This window comes from Chrysochloris asiatica, unplaced genomic scaffold (assembly GCF_000296735.1).
Source record: "Chrysochloris asiatica unplaced genomic scaffold, ChrAsi1.0 scaffold00006, whole genome shotgun sequence".
In the NCBI taxonomy this organism is placed as follows: domain Eukaryota; kingdom Metazoa; phylum Chordata; class Mammalia; order Afrosoricida; family Chrysochloridae; genus Chrysochloris; species Chrysochloris asiatica.
Window position 1 is genome coordinate 36740060 of NW_006408524.1, and position 17163 is coordinate 36757222.

The following is a 17163-nucleotide window of genomic DNA, read 5'->3' on the forward strand; positions in this document are numbered from 1 at the left end:
GCTGATAAGTTTCTTTTACAAAACTGCACTGAATACTTGCCCTGTGTCTAACACTCTGCCAATCTCTGAGGAGTGATAGAATGTAGTTCCTTCCATTTTCTAAATGCAGATGCTAAGCAAGGCATAAAAATTCTTGTCATCATGTACTTTGAAGAAAGCAAAGCAATCAAAAGAGAACTATCAATGTTAAACAAAAACTATGTGCTTGGCACCGTGCCACATACTTTGTGTATGTTTTTTTATTTTATCCTGTTTTATGAAGTGTAGCTATATGCATTTCCATTTTTAAAAGAGAAAATTGAGGCCCAGATGCATGCATGCTGCAAAATGATGAAATTAGGTTTCTGTAATTCTGAAGCTTTCTCCCTACTAAACCATAGCTGCTTCCAAGTGGAGCTACCTGCCTTGGCATGTTCATTTTGTTTCAGGGTAGGTAGGATGTACCTCTAGAGCAGTGGTTCTTAATCTCAGCTGCATATTGGAATCACCTGGAGAACTTTAAAATGGACAGGTGCGTGGGTCCCAGCCCCAGAGATTCTGACTTATTAATCTGGGGTGAGAAGGTTCTAATGTGCAGTCAAATTTGGAAACCACAACTCTAGGGAGTCTGTCTTCTTCAGACCAGATTCCCAGATGGAAATTTAGTCATTGTGCACAATTTCTGCCTTTTGCCCAAGAACTAAGGAGCAGTAATTGAGCATATTAAGAAAGTGAAGGAAAATGGGTGGGCGTTAAGTGTGAAAGGAACATTGTAATTAAATATCCAGTTATAAGACCTGAGGACTGAATTTAGTTTTCTGTAGGCTTAGTTATGGGAGTGGCTCCATACGATGAATACTGAACTGTGTGTGAACCAAAGGTCCTCGGGTTGAGGCTACCAGTCATTCTGCAGGAGAAAGATGAGACTTTCTGCTCCCACTAAGATTTGAAAGCCCTGGAAACCCTGTACAAGGTCGCTTTGAGTCGGAACCCACTCGAAGGCACTTAACAACAACAACAGGCCTAGTTATGAATAAGGCGAAGTTGAGTGGTGTCATGAAAGGAATTAGCTGTTGAACACTTAAGGTCTCCAAATTCAAGCCATCGCTGGAGGATCTGTTTAATCCACATAGTACTGCTGTGAATTTAAATGGTTGTGAGAGTTACCTATAGGCTCCATTTGTTATCTTTACTATTTGTTGTTTTAAGTGTGTTTGAGTCAGTTCCAACTCATAGGATTCTGTATAGGGTTTCCAAGCAGCATCTGGTGAGTTTGAACTGCCGACCTTATGTTCAGAAACCCACTGTTCAGAACGACAGCACCACGCTATTCTTTGTGTGTATAGATTACTCCCTAGCAGAGCTCAGCTGTTCATTTTCTTGTCTTATGTCCCTTTACACCAAGAATTGAACCCTGCATTAAAATCACTGTGCAATGAACATTATTCTCTCTATAAGTGTTAGAAGTGTTTCTTTTTGCTGTTCACACTGGTTTTCTGCAGAAAATCAACATAGTTTTACCAACTTGTATCTTTAGAAAATGAAAATGTTTGCGGTCTATTTGATCTTTTTAAACAGAGATGCATTTTGGCCAAATGGCATTTTAGCAGAGACTATTCCATGCAGAGATAAAGCTATAAGAATGAGAACAAGAATTGCTGGGAAAACAAAATTACTTGCAATTATGCCAGGTGAGTAAGCACTGTTAGTTTAAAAAAAATATATATATATCATTAATTTGTACTTCTGAAATCTCGACATTGACCATGCTAGTTTAGCTAACTTTTTATCATAATAATTACTATTTGATGGTTTACTATACACCAGGCAGTGGGTTAGGTCCTTTTCATATATTATTTAATGCTCACAACAATCCTATGAAGTTGTTGTTGTTGTTGTTGGATGCCATCAAGTCGGTACCAACTCATAACGACCTTATTATGCACAGCAGAAGTTAGGCACTGTTTACATGTCACATCCTTAATACGTGAGAGGTTACGTAACCTATCCAAGCTAGTAAATTAGGCTCTAAGTGCCTTGAAATCCTGTGCTGCCTTGAACCCTTTAGTCAGTCACAGTATGTACAGTGAGTTCATTTTAGTATGACAGATGAGAGGCTAATAAAAGAATGAACTATGTGGTGCTCAGGAAGAATATTTGTGACAAATTCTATCAAAGAAATAACTGATTGGTCCAATATTAATCTTTATTGAAATATGATCCCAAAGAAACTGCACATAGCAGCATTTTGTTGCCCTAATTGGAGTCATTTTGTTTAGTGTACAACTTATCTTACTTACTGACTTAGATTCACTTGCCCCATTTGTCTTCTCTTTCTAAGAGAAGATAAATAATAATATGAAAAGAGGTTTTATGTGGCTAAAAGTAATGATTATTTAGTTTCTTTATTGTTAATTAGTATCTTTGAAAATAACTAGTTACGTTTTTTGCATGTATTAATTGTGGATGTAGAGGCTTCTTAAAAATATTAATGATTTTTCTTTGTAAAATTATAATAGTTGCCTTTCTCTTCTGTCAGATCATTAAAACTGGAAATTTACCACATGGTTATTATTTCTGCTTTGTATACTGTTGTACTTGAATAAAAAGCAAATTATAGAAATAATATTCTAGAAAAATATAAAGAAACAGTAACTTTAGAATAATGTTTAACGTACTGTTAAAATAAGTCAGACCTTATTCATTCATCCAGTATTTATTGAGAAACTACAATGTGCCAGACACTGTTCTTTGTACAAATTTTTGTCTTTGGAGAACTTCCTTTATTTTAGGGAAAAACTGAAAACAAAACAGATAAATAAATATATATTATAGAGTGGTGTTAAAGAAAAAAACAGTGCAGGTCAAGGGAATAGGAAGTTGTAGTGTAGAGAGTTATCAAATACGTGTCTTCTAGCCCTAATCTTTGGTGGTGGTGGTGGCGATGTGCTGTGGAGTTGGTTCCAACTCCTAGGGTGTCTGAGGCTGTAAATCTTTGCAGGAGCAGAAAGCCTCTTCATTGTTCCATGGAACCGCTGGTAGTTTCAAACTGCTAACCATTGAAATTAACAGCCCAGCTCATTACCTCTAGCAGAGCTCCTTGTATAAAAGAAGGTGGGAGAAGAGACTGATGGGATGACATGATTCAGCTGTGGATAATTGTAATTGTAAGCGCTTGAAACTCTAGCACAGGTTTAAAATGAGTCATTTCAGAAGAAGGACCGGGGGATCTCACCTACTGTCAGGAGTGGAACAAGGAGTCGGGGGGAGCACATTCTTTGGACCTTCCTGCATGTTGAAACTCCTTAACCCAGTGTCCAAAAGCTGTAACACCGGAGTGGTAGAGAGGCAGCAACAGGAGAGCCAAGTCCCATAGCCCAGGACGAAGTGGTGGGCTTCCTAGCTCATGGAGCAAGTCAAGCTGAGTGAAGGAAGCTTGCTTGCAGGCGATGAACTGGGGTGGTAGGTTTGCTGACCTGTGGAGCTAGTCCTGAGTACTTTCAGGCTGAGGCTTATGGTGGACTGGTGTGTCTGGTGAGCATTTATCATCCTCTCTAAAGGACCTTTGTAACAATGGCCAGGCAGAGAGAACCTTGTCTGTGGGTATGATGGAGGAAAGGCTGTCCTGGCAGAAAACAACTGTGCCTTCATGTTTCTGCCCCTGAATTGTAACGTGGTAACTTCCCTAATAAAACCCCACAACTTTGAGGATGGTGTCTTGAGTTGTGTGTGGCCACTGCAGTGACTCATTGAACCTAGATGAGAAGTAGAGAGTGCTGTGGGAAGGGTGGGTAGTGCACCTTTTCATAGGGTGGTCCAGGAAGGCCACACTAAGACAAGCCAGTTGTGTGAAGACTGAAGGAAATGAGAGAAAACTTCAGTTTGTTTTTATATATACATAATCCTGTGACTGGTTTTTAGAAAATCCACAATCTATTTTTGAAAGGAAGATGTCCTGATAGCGTAGTGGGTTGTGAGTTGGGCTGCTCACCGCAAGGTCAACAGCTCATATAGATCAGGTGCTCCACAGGAGACAGATAAGGCTGATCCTCCTGTAGAGATGGATCGAGATTTACAGCATCAGAAGCACCCTGTGCATGGCACACAACCACCACTACCACCACCACCAATTCTGAGAGGAGCCCAGGCGATACAACAGTTAAAACTGCTAACTAAGTATCAGTGGTTTGAATCCACCATCAGCACCACAGGAGAAAAAGACCTGGTGATCTGCTCTTGTAAAGATTGTTGCTAAGTCCTGTCAATTTGGTTCCAACTCATAACAACGCAGTACGGAATCTCTGCAGCTGTTCATCATTGTGGGAGCAGAAAGCCTCATCTTTGTCCCGCAGAGAGGCTGGTGGGCTCAAACCGCTAACCTTGTGATTTGCAGTCTAGTGCTTATTTTACAGAGTCATCACACTCCTCTAAAGATTACAGCCTAAGAAATTGTATGGGGCAGTTCTATTCTGTCCTATAGGGTCACTGTGGGTAGCAGTTGACTCTGTGACACACAACAACAAGAATTTGTTTCAAACTATACTATACCCCTAGTTAGATGCATACCCTTTGGATGTTCCATGTTTCCTTCTAAAGCAGCAAAATAATTCCTGCTACTGGAATCTTGATTTGGGATTATTTAGAACAATCAGACATGTTAGTTCCATGCTCACATGTCTCTTATTAATGCCTTTGAGTAAACTTAAAACATGCTCACTGACATTCACACCATTACCAGTTTTTCCTTCTTTTCTTAAAGAAATTCTAAAATTCAACCAAGCTGACCTACCCTGAGTATTTTAAGATTCCTTGTCATTTTTCACTTACTGCTCCTTCCTCATTGATGTTCATCTGTTTTTGGCTATCATAATCTTACCCAGTAAGCAAAGTCAGCTTCAGTTGTCACTTCCTTGAAGGAAGCGTTTCCTTATTCTCTTCACTGGAATTCTCCTCCTTGTCAGCAGGGTTAAGCTTTCAGTGTTCCTGGGGCACTCTCTTACTCTTCTCAGTGTTCTGAGATCATGGCCAGTTTTTTTTACACATCCTGTTTCTTTATAGCTCTTGCTTCTCCTCACAGTGCTCTAGACAGAGTAAGCATATTTATATAGTGCTTAAAAGTTTATACCATTTCATTATATCTGAATTGATCCTTACAGCTATAACTATTGATTATTCTAAACTTCCATTTTACAGATGACTAGTCTCAGTGGGTAAGTGCCACATGAGTATTAATGGGCAGGATTGTAGCTCTAATTTGGGGTTTCTTGTGTCTGTATTCTGCCTCTGTCTCCTGTGCTGTGTTGTCTCCAGAATCAAAAGTGGATAGATGCACTTGTTCACGGAGATGTGCATAAATGTTTGCATTCTCGATTATACTGGATAGGTGAAACATATTAATTGGATAGCTATCGTTTATCAGGTTCTCTGATCTGTACTTTATATACTTTATTTAAGAGCATAATTAGACATGGTGTACTGAGTAGTAATTTCCCCCCCTTATTTATTTGAGTATTGACTTGTGTTTGGGTTTTTTTTTCTTCCACATATAGATGAACTGAAGCACATTATTGGGGCTGAGACAACACGGAAAGGTATTCTTCGTGTTTTCGAGATGTTTCAGCACAACCAGTTAAATAGGAGAATGGTTTATGTCTTCTTGGAAGGCTTTTTGGAAACCTTATTTCCACAATATAAATTCCGTGAACTTTTTAACAAACTGCATTCACGTTCAAAGCAGATGCAGAAATACAAACAGAAACTTCAAACTACTCAAGCGCCTTCTTTACAGAAAAGGTGACACTCCAATCTGTGAAGCTGGTACTCATTTTGTCCAGGACTAGTGGTTTGGACAGGTCTTCTGGGGCTTAACTCATATACTGTTGTTTCTGCACCAGTCTTTTAGTCTCTCAACATAGATTATTAATACGTCCATAAGACTGTGGTTCTCCTCATCCTTGTTTGTAATCCAGCCACTACCGAGAGGTTTCCGTGTCTTACATGATTTGGTGCATATTTCTGCAACATTGAGAGGATACTGCCCCCATCTCAAAAAAGGATGATGTTTGTCTCTTCCGTTTCAAGCGAATCAGCATTCTCCAGCAATGACGAAGTGCCAGAGTGTATATATGAGAGCAAAAGAAAGCACAAAACAATGGGTTACAGATAAATTAGTATGTTTAACAGTGGGAGACTGTGCAATGTGGGATTTGGGGGTATTTGTTTTGCATAATGATTTTGTAGGTTTATGTCAGCATTTTGATATAGTGTGGGTTATCCAGGTGAATGATCTTTGGAACATCTGTTTCAAGTTTGGGGAAATTGACAAAATGCCCTTAAAGTATGAAGTAATCTTATACCGAATTGCAGTTAATGTGACATAAAGATAAAACAGACTAAAAAGTAAATCCAATCAAAACAATTTGATTGGATTTGGTATTTAATGGAATAAAACGTTTGAATTGGTTCTCATGTGTTTTAAGGGCTCTATTTTGCTCTTTGGTGGTACTTTAATCATAAGTTTTCTTTTGACAATTCTGTGTGAACAAAGAGAAGCATGTGGTGGCTTTATTTTAGTTCCAAAATTACTATAGTTTTATCTTTAATAGATTACAGATTATACAGGCAAGAGTATAATTCATTGGAAGAACTGCCAAATACATTCTGTCCTTTTAAAAATATGGAAAGTATAAAAACAGCACTCTATTGAAGTTACCATATGCTAATTTTAAATTGTGTGATCTAGACATACCTTAGATAATTGAAAAAGTAGCAAATCAAAGAATTAAGTGAACTTACTAGTCATATAAAAACAATACAAATTCCTAATTCTGTTACGTTGTACATATATGAAAATAATGAAAACAGAATTGAAATATTTTTTAAAAAATATGCTTTTATTTATATTTCGCATAATGTAAAATTCTACTAAATAAAGTTAAGTTGGCAAAACTTTTCAGTGTATCTGTTTAAGTCCCTAAAATAATTTTATGCCAACAACAACAAAAATACATTTTCAAATTTTTGAGCTTCTGAATTTCCTGTAGTTTTCTCATCTTCATTTGCCAGTCTTGTCTGCAGACTTTCTGCATCGTTTTAAATCCTCCCATTTGACTAAGGATTTGAATGTGTCAGCTTTTTGTTGTTGTTTTTAAAAATATTTAACACTAAAACCTTAAAGTAGTGAAGCTACTTATCAGACCACTGAGCCAAGATCCTGGTATTAAACGAAAGTCTGGATGTTTAAAATAAAGGGCAACATATTGGTATCCCAGTTATTTGGGAGCTTTAAGATTGGAACAAGATATTACTGTCTTGTTCTCACTTTGATCCTACTTACAAAGTGAAACCTATTAACAGAACAAAGCCTTCCTTTTAAGCTTTATAATAATATATTTATTAATAATGCTGTTGTGCGTACTTGTAGTATGCACACACTCAGCATGTGTTGCATGTATTTCAAAATACATACATAAAATCCTTTTCATTGCAACCTGCAAATAAGAAAAGATCTCTAATGACTTTGATAGAGAAAGACTATTTCTTTTCAATGTTTCTCCCTTCCCCACCCCTCCCCCAAGCCTCAGGCTCTTCTAACAGTGAGGAGATGTGAAACATGTCTGTAGGAAGCGTCTGTGTGGCCATAAGTGCAATGACTTTCAAATATACCCCCACCCATTTCAAGTCTATTTTTTGAAATGAACAAATCTAAGTGAATATAGAAGAATTCATGTAGGAGCCTAGCGTGTACATATGAAAAATCATTTCTATGTAATGTGAGGAGCACTGGCCGTCAACCAGGGAAAGAAAGGTCATGCAAGATCGCAAATTGTCATAACAGAAGCCTGCAAAGTAACTGCAGTTATACCAAAAACTATTGGATTGAATGGTTTTTTTAAAAAATAATTTTTATTTAAGAGTTTATATTTCAAAAGCAGAAATAACAAATGGTAGTCTATATAAATGGTGTTGCATCTCTGTGCACATCTGTGCTTTCACAACAGAGGTCGCATGGTAATGCTTAAGTCAGAGAGGCTTTTGAATGAATCGGTTAAGCTGTGTGTCAAATATTTAACCCATAAGTCAAGTACAGTGTACTATGTTTATTAAAGTTATACACTTAATGCATTTATTGCATATATGAATATACACATGAAGAGGCTTTATATCTTCAGATATTTGATTTTTGAATGTGTTTTTAAGTCAGTGGTGCCTTTAGGCAAGAACTTTCCAAATTAATCATTCTTTGGTTTTCTAATTTTTCAGGTAACATTTAGAAACCATCACTACTAACTTACAGTTCATTCACCTAAAAAATGGATTGTATAATTAAATATAGCACTTAAGTGGGCCTTTCCTACAATTAGGATGTTCTGTATAATTGCTGAAAAGAATTGTGCCATTGACCAATGGATGCCCTTGGTTAGCCTTAATTTCTTTTTAAGAAAAAAAAAAAAAAAAACATTTAAAAACTCTCTTGAATATTTCAGTTGAACCCATTTTATGTTTGTGCTGCTGGTGTTTAGAAAAAAATCAAACAGTTAAATGCTACCAGGAATTGTACCCATTTTTTAAAAATTAAGAAAAATATAAATTTCACAGTCTATAATTTTGTGCAATATTTTCATTTAATGCATGTGTATTTGAATAATTGTAAAATAAATGAATTTTTAATGTTTCGAGAACTGGTTTAAACTGTCTTCTTAACCCAACAACTTACATTCCGTTGTTGCTTCATCCTTTTATTTAAGGACTTGTTTTAAAAGTCTTTTTTGTCACTCCTTGTAAAACTCTTTTGTTAATAATAAATTTTGCTTATAGGAGCATGGCTCCTGTATTACAAGGGAAAATATAAAAGAGCACATTTTAGGATTATAATTGTTAAAATAATAACTTGTGCATATCATTGTACAGTACGTGTCAACTGTGTGCCTAATCTATCAATAATTTCCTTTAACAAAGAAAAACCAACAATCAGAATGTTAGCTATTTTTACTGAACTAAAAAAAAAAGATTAAACATTTTATTTGGTTCTCATTATGTTCTGTCCATTATAAAATACTAATAAAGTATTAACAAACATTTTTGTTAGTTTACTTAGTAGTGATGTATATTTGTTATTTAAAATGCTTCCCCAGTAATATTTTTAGTGTCTGAGTCTTTTCTTTTTACAAATCACGCAATTCAAGGTTCAGGTTTATTATAGGTGAGCTATTATTGAGTGATTCCTGACTTATAACTAAATGAATAATATTTTCCATATGAACATGTAATTTACTATGACAGTGTTAAAGAAACTGCATACTTTTCTATCATATAAAATTACAACATAATTTTCCACGAGGGAGATTTAAAATAATTAAAATTTTGTGCAGGATTTGCAAAGTTGTATAATAAAAAGTTGTATGATAACTTTGCATACTTCATTTCCAGAACTTAGTTAACCACAGAATCTTTTGTTACAACTAACAGCCTGACGATAATGTCCCCAAGAAAGCACAGTTTGGAAAATCTTTAATCAACCGGTTGCTGTTGAATGGATTCCAACTCATAGCAAGCCCATGTGTGTCAGAGTAGAACCATGCTTCTTAGTGTTGTTAATATCAGTAGATGGTCAGGCCTTTCTTCTGAGGTGCATCTTGGTGACTCAAACCTTCAACTCTTTACAGCTGAACACAGGGACCCCTGGGCAAACCTAAAGTCCAGGGGGTTTAAAAGAAGAAAAGTCAAGGTCTGTTTATTTAGGAAATATAATACTCCAAAGAGAAAAGCCAGTAAATTTGGCGCACAAGTATTTTCGTAATCTATTGTTCCCGTGGAATGTTCAGTCTTTGGAAGAATAAGAACATGGAAAGTTAACAGCTGGTTACATAGCAAATAATAAAGAATAAGTGTATCCCTGGATACCAAAGGATACTAAATTAATGAATTCAACTAAGGATAATAAAGTGCCCTTCATGAAAAGTGGGAAAAATGTTTATCCAATGTTTTCGTAATGTGACCAAAAGGAGTACTGAGTGGAAAATACAAAGGGAAGAGAAAAGGTAATTCCATTTTTAAAACATTGTGTGCCACAGGTATTGACGCGTTTTTAATTTTTGAACTAGAAGAAATTACAGCCGGAAAGAACCTAGTACTTAACGAGAAATCAAAAGCAAAATGAAAATTATTTTAATTAACTCATTAGGTGCCATCAAGTCAATTCAAACTGTAGAGGGTACTCTGAGGAGCAACTGGTGGGTTTGAACCGCCGACTTTGCAGTTCAAACTGACCTCGCAACGCAATACTTACCCTACAGCACCACACCAGTACTTCTCATCAACTCATATATACCTACAAATTTAGTAAAATTTTAAATTTAATTTAAATTGGTATATGTAACCATTTTAAACTGGTAACTAAGTAGGTAAATGTGACTATCATCAAGAGTGAAATAAAACAGACCGAAGATGTGTTGGAGGGCCCCCAAGATCACCCCCAGGTTTGATTAGGAGGACTCATAGCTAAGATTTATTACAGCCTATAGAGTAAGATTAAAGAGAAAAGGAACATGCGATAAAGTTGGGGAGAAACCTGGTTTAAACTCCAGAGTCCTTCAGGTGGAGTCATATGTTGTAAGTTGCCAGTGAGCCGGTTCTGACTCAGAGCAATCCCATGTAGGACAGAAAGAAACAACGCCATCCTCACAATTGTTATGTTTGAAACCGTTCTCGTTGTTGGCTGCCAATGTGGCAGTCCATCTTGTTGGAGGTCTTCCTTTTTGGTGACCCTTCACTTTATCAAGCATGATGTCCTCCAAGGACTGAACCCTCCTGGCAACATGTCCAAAGAATGAGAGACTAAGTCTCACCATAATTGCTTCTGAGGAGCATCTGGATATACGTCTTCCAAATCACATGTGTTTGTTCTAGCAGTCCATGGTATTTTCAGTACTCTTTGCTAACACCATAATTACAATGCATCAATTTTCTCAACATATGTAGGTCTAGCATTGCTTGGAGATCTCCGTGTGTTGGCATCAACCTTTCCCTGTATCTGATAAAGACCAAAGGATGCATTCCACTTTGGGCTCTTCTTTCTTGGTGGTTGTAGGTCCCTCTTTCTCTGCTCACTTCTCTCTCCTTTCAGCTTTGTTAAGATGAAAGGTGTTGCACACCACAAATCCAAGAAGCTCCCTTACATCAGATCATGGTTGTGATGGTATTTAAAGTTTTACAACCCACCCTTAATTCTCTTAATTGGGGTTTATCACGTTAGATTACATTGTGGGAAATAATTACAAAGCTGCCAAATTACTAAGAATCATGGCCCAACCAAGTTAACATATTTGGGGACACTTCAATCCATGACACTAAGGCTGTAAATCTCTATGAGAACAGATCATCTCAGATTTTTTTCCATGGAGTGGCTGGTGAGTTTGCACACTGAATTTGTGGTTAATAGCCCAGTGCCCAACCAACTGCGCCACGAGGGTTTCTTTTTCACCTTCCAAGGTAGGTACCTTCTGTAACCACCTGAACATACTACCAAAGGTGGGGCACCAGGCTGTACCTTGCAAACAGATTGAAGAAGGATGAGATTAAGTATTTGGGAACATTCTCCTGAGATACAGGATTTTAATTCCTGGCAGAGTCCAGAAAATGATTTAAACTTTCTTCCAGTATGATTTCTAGAAACAGAAAACTGGCCTGTTGAAAACAACACCAAATACACTTTTGTTGAGTTGATTTCAACTCATAGGGTTTCTAAATCTCTTAATCTTTACAAATGGTCTCATCTTTCTCTCACAGAGCAGCTGGCAGATTTGAACCTCTGACCTTATGATAAGCAGCCCAACACTTAACCACCTGCACTACCAGGGCTCTTTCACAAGCTAGTACAGTTAGGCTCTATTTAGATCCCTCTGAGATCCAGGGGCATAGGGAGGTTTTAATTGAATTTAGTAGATGGAGGCTGAGCCTCAGAGTCAGACCCATAATGGGGATCACCTTGAGTTACCCTTGGATGAGCCTCATCTATTCAATGAAACTATGAAAGGCCACCTTTGGGCTGTGAGCAGCAGGTGTGGGTTCAGTGGGACCCCGCTGCAGGGCTGATCCCAGAGCACACCTAGAACATCCAGGTCTATGCTGCTGTGCAGGCACATCGGCCTTTGAGAGAACATGCTTCGGTGCCAGTGCCTTGGGCTGACCTCGGCCAAGACACCTAGGTCTACTGTGCCCATCCTGGACTGGCTTCACTGGAACTCACTGGCTGCCCAGGTTTGGCAGACCTCTGCTGAGCTGCACCCCTCACCCAAGCCTCGAGCCTCTGAGGAAGTAGTGTTGGGTCCCTGTGAGAAAGCTGGGGCCATTTTGCTCTTTTTTTTTTCCTGTCTTTTTAATGACCCATTGCTTTCTTCGTGTATGATATGCGTGATGTCACCCAACAACTCTGGGTTTTCAGCTAGTAGTGTCTAATTCTCAAATCTGTTTTTGAGATGGTCTCTAAATTCAGGTGGGATATACTCAAGGTCATATTTTATGTCCCGTGGACTTGTTTTAATTTTCTTCAAGTTCAGCCTGAACTTGCTTATAAGCAATTGTTGCACAGTGGGCCCTGGCCTTGTTTTGGCTGATGATATTGAGCTTCTCTATAATGTCTTCCCAAAGATGTAGTCAACTCGGTTCTTGTGTATTCCATCTAGGGAGGCCCGCATGTATAGTCAGATTTTATGTTGTTGTAAAAAGGTATTCATAATGAGTAAGTCATAGGTCTTGCAAAATTCTATCATGCAATCTCAGCATCATTTCCATCACCAAGGCCATATAGGAATAATATGTTGCTGTTAAATGATGTTGGGTCTATCGGACCCACAGCGACCTTGTATAGGGTTTCCAAGGAACAGCTGGTGAGCTTGAACCACTCACCTTGCAGTTCAAACGATTTTGTAATCTGACGCATTAGTCCACAGTGCCACACCAGGACTCCAGGAGTAATATGGTGGTGGCTGTGTGCCATGGAGGCGGTTCCAACTCATTGCAACCATGTACATTTTCGAGGCTGTAAATCTTTACTGGAGCAAAACGCCTCATCTTTCTCCCACAGAAGAGCTGGTAGTTTCAAACTGCTGACCCTGAGGTTAGCGGCCTGATTCGTAACCACTACACTCCCAGAGCTCTTTTGGAGTAATATGTTGTTGTTGTTATGTGCCGTGGAGTCGGTTCCGACTCATAGTGACCCTGTACAGGGTTTCCGAGGCTGTAAATCTTTTAGGGAGCAGAAAGCCTCATCTTTCTCCCGAGGAACAGCTGGTAGTTTCAAACTGCTGACCTTGCGGCCTGCAGCCCGATTCGTAACCACTAAGCTACCAGAGCTCCTAATTATTATACTATATTGGAGTAATATAGGATACACTTAATTTCTTCAACAACAAATTCTGACAACGTGTGAAATATTGTCATTTAGAGACTCAGTGCCTATGGTTTTTATTGTGACCAAGTCAAATGGGCACTTTTCTGCCTGGCTTATACCCAAACTCCATACTCCTGAAAGGAAAACAGATTTTCAGTATAAACCAGATTTTGTTCACATGGTGTAGGTACTCCTAAGGGTTTGGGGACAGATGGGAACTCCTGAAATGTAAGTGTCCTGACCCCGGCCAATGGCCAACGCTAATAAGCATGCCGTTTAAAGGAGAGCAGTCTCAGGCCTGCAATGTTAACTCTGTGTTAATTGTATACCTTGATTCAAATAAATAACTAATAGAAAATTATAGGCATACTGAGCATAAATAAGATTAATACCAGTGTCGAAGCCTCTAAAGATAGAAGTAGAAATTTGTCAAAATTTGGGGATGGCGGTAGGGGCAGTCAAGTGGTTCCAACTCAGACCATATGCACAACAGTATGGAATAGGGCCCAGCCCTGTACCAGCCTCACAACTCTTACATTTGAGCCCATTGTTCTTGCCACTGTGTCATACATCTGGTTGAGGGTGTTCCTCTTTTTTGCTGACCCTCCACTTTACCAAGCGTGATGTCCTTCTCCAGGGGCTCATCCTTCCTAATAACGTGTCCAAAGTATGGGAGACAAAGTCTCGCCATCCTGGCTTCTAAGGAGCACTCCAGTTGTACTTCTTCCAATACAGATTTGTTGGTTCTTCCATCAGTCCACAGGCAGAATTTAGATGTAGATAAAAGGGGGCAATATGCACAGAAAATATTGAGGATTTGTTTCAGAGCACATCAATAAAGAGAATATCACAGTACAGTGAGTCACATGAATCTTATGGTTTCTCAGTGCATATAAAAGTTATGCTTAAACTGTACTGTAGTCTATTAAATGTGTAATAGCATATAAATGTCCGAAATCTTTTAAGAATTGCCAAAAAGTGACACAGAGACACAAATTGAGCACTGATGTTGGAAAAAATGGCATGGTAGTCTTGCTGGGCACAGGGTTTCCACACCTTCAATTAGTTTTAAAACATGCAATCTCTTCAAAGCACAATTAAGTGAGGTATGCCTGTATATTGTAATCTGAGAAACTAGAGAAATAGTTGTGTCTTTCCAATAAAGATTACCATAGCAAACAGTTAAGTTGTTGTTAAATGCCGTTGAGTTGGTTCTGACTCATTTATGACTCACAATGACCTGGTATAGGGCTTCCTAGGTAAAATTCTTGGCAGGAGAAGAAAGCCTCTATCTTCTGTGGAGCTGCTGGTGGGCTCAAACTGTGGACCTTGTGGTTCGCAGTACATTGCTTATCCTACAGAGCCACTGATCTCCCAATGATTACATTTGTTGTTAAGTGCCATCAAGTTGGTTCCAACTCAAAGAGACCCTGTACCCAATTTCCTAGGAGCAGCTGGTGGGTTTGAATCACTGACCTTGTGGTTAGTAGTTCAGTGCTGATTCTACAGTGCCACACCAGGAGTCCAACAACCTTGAAGTGTAAAAACTATTTCCCATTTAGTAGATGGGAAAATAAAGACTCATTTGTTCCGAATTTCATAGCTCATGGTAGTATGTGAGGTGGTATCTCAGCTCAGTTAATGTGGCTCCAGAGTCTATGCCATGGTGTCCCAGCAGTGGCACTACTGGCATTTTGGGCTGCATATTTCGTTGTGAATATATAAATTGTTCTTTAACATTCTGGGTTCTACCTTCTTTTTGTTGTTAAGTGCTATCAAGCCAGTTACAACTCAAAGCAATCCTGTTTAGGGTTTCTAAGGAGTAGCTGGTGGGTTTGAACTGCCAAACTTGTGGTTAGCAGTCTAGTGCTTATCTTACAGCGTCACACCAGGACTCCTTAGTAGCTGTCATTAATGTCCTCTCCTCAGTCTCAATTGTGACAGCCAAAAATGTCTCCAAACATTGCCAAATGACCTTTGGTTCTCAGTCACACAGACAAGATGGAGACTGAGTACTGTGACTCTGGATATCCGGACGTCTTCTCTGTCAGCAAACCCCTGACAGGTCTGTGACGTGCCTTGTACGAAGAATGGGAATGAGATGTCTAACTCTTAAAGGGAGGAACAGCAAGATCACATATTTCACCCTGGATTTTGTTTAAGTAAGCAATCCATAGTTTGGAGTTTGAGGAACATTGTAGCCTGAGATAAGGGAAACACATTGCCTTGGCTAGTTCTAGTTACAAAATTAATGAACCCTTAAACACGCCTTACACATTACTAACCATCTAACAAAAAGTACTTTATCCATGACTTAATCAATACTAACGTGAGATGGCATGACAGTATGAGAAATTTACTGTTTTCATCCCTTGACCAAGCTAACTATAAACTCAGTAACCTTGGTACTGGTGGTGATATGCTGTCGAGTTGGTCCCAACTCATAGTGACCCTTTATAGGGTTTCTGAGGCTGTGAATCTTTATGGAAACAGAAAGTCTCTTCCATTGAGTGGCTTGTGGATTAAAACTGCCCCCCTTGCAATGAACACCCCAATACATACCCACTATGCTACTACGACTGCTTAACCTTGGTACTACTGGGTTGTGTCTCTTTGAACTGTTTACTGGTTTTGAAGTCCTTTCTTTTAAAGCCTGAAAATTCCCTTGCAGTCTTCTTTGTCAACGTTTCTAAGTGCAATCCCCGCCATGGATCATCAAACAACCAAAGGGTACACCCTGGAAGCCTGCCCCCAGCCATCAGCACACAGCCCCTCTCCCTCCCTGAGTCCAGAGTCCTCAGCCACTCTATCTCTCCATGTCATTGTCTCTGCCTCCATCTCTGGCATCACTGCTTCCCTGGATAGGGTCCCGCACTCAGCTCTTCAACCTTGATGGTCCCAGGGATTTCAGCTCATGAACTGCAAAATCAGCCACATCCCTCCTTTTGTTACAAAACATCTACCTTTACATTTCCAACACTCACAGTCAGTCCTGATAACAATTATTCACTATTGAACCTCAAGAGTCTTATCCCCATCTCCTTTCATCAGTCCTATCCAGAAAGGTTAGAAACCACTCAGTGGAGATTCTACCTTCCCTTGCACCCTCTGGAACTAGATTCCCTCTTGAAAGCTTGTAAGCCAGTCACTTCTTGCCTTTGTAGCCCCCCATTTTGGGCAGCCAATGTCTAAATTGCCAATCCCTGTCAACCCTGTGTACTGAGGGGGTGGAAATGATCCTCACTGTAAAGATTTGTTCCCTCTTTTGAGCTACTATATCTATAAGTATAGGTCAAGTTCATTAAATTGTAGCAGATTACTCTTTTTGTTGTGGGGGAGAGACTGACTTTTGTGATCTGATCCTGGAATCTCTGTCAAGCAGTCATTGTCTTTTTTTTTTCTGCTTGTCTTGAGGATTCTGACTACCTACTGGCTAGTCAGACATTGGTTTACTCAGGGCAATTGCCGGCCTCGTCTGTGGGATTAGGATGATGCACATGTCCCAGTCTGCTTTAGAGATTGCATCTCTCCTCCACATTATTTTGTCTCATTTACAAACTACAATAAACTTGAACAAAGTATTTTTGAATAAAAGTTTTTATACCAGCTGAGAACAGAAAAGACCTTCCTGGGATAATTTGTTTCTCTACGTCCTTTCAAAACTTCTACAACACATTGGTGAGTGTTTGTTCTGTATGTTACATTCCTGGATGAAGTTGGAAAAATGAGGCTGCTAGTTTTTTTGTGTGTGTGTTTGCATGTGCATCTCTGTGTAAGTGTGTGCGTTAGTGGGG

At 38.9% G+C, this 17163-nt stretch overlaps 1 protein-coding gene across 2 annotated transcripts in view; it reads left to right on the forward strand.

Moving 5' to 3' along the window:
- SNX13 (sorting nexin 13) overlaps nucleotides 1–6834 on the forward strand; it is a 163061-nt gene extending 156227 nt beyond the window's left edge. Inside the window, exons 25-26 of one of the 2 annotated variants that reach the window (XM_006832238.1) lie at nucleotides 1558–1670; nucleotides 5529–6834. In XM_006832238.1, coding sequence (XP_006832301.1) covers nucleotides 1558–1670; nucleotides 5529–5776 — 361 coding nt within the window. In that variant the 3' untranslated portion in view covers nucleotides 5777–6834. The remainder of the gene's footprint in view (nucleotides 1–1557; nucleotides 1671–5528) is intronic. The other variant, XM_006832237.1, reaches the window with a different exon arrangement.
- Nucleotides 6835–17163: the final 10329 nt, after the last annotated feature.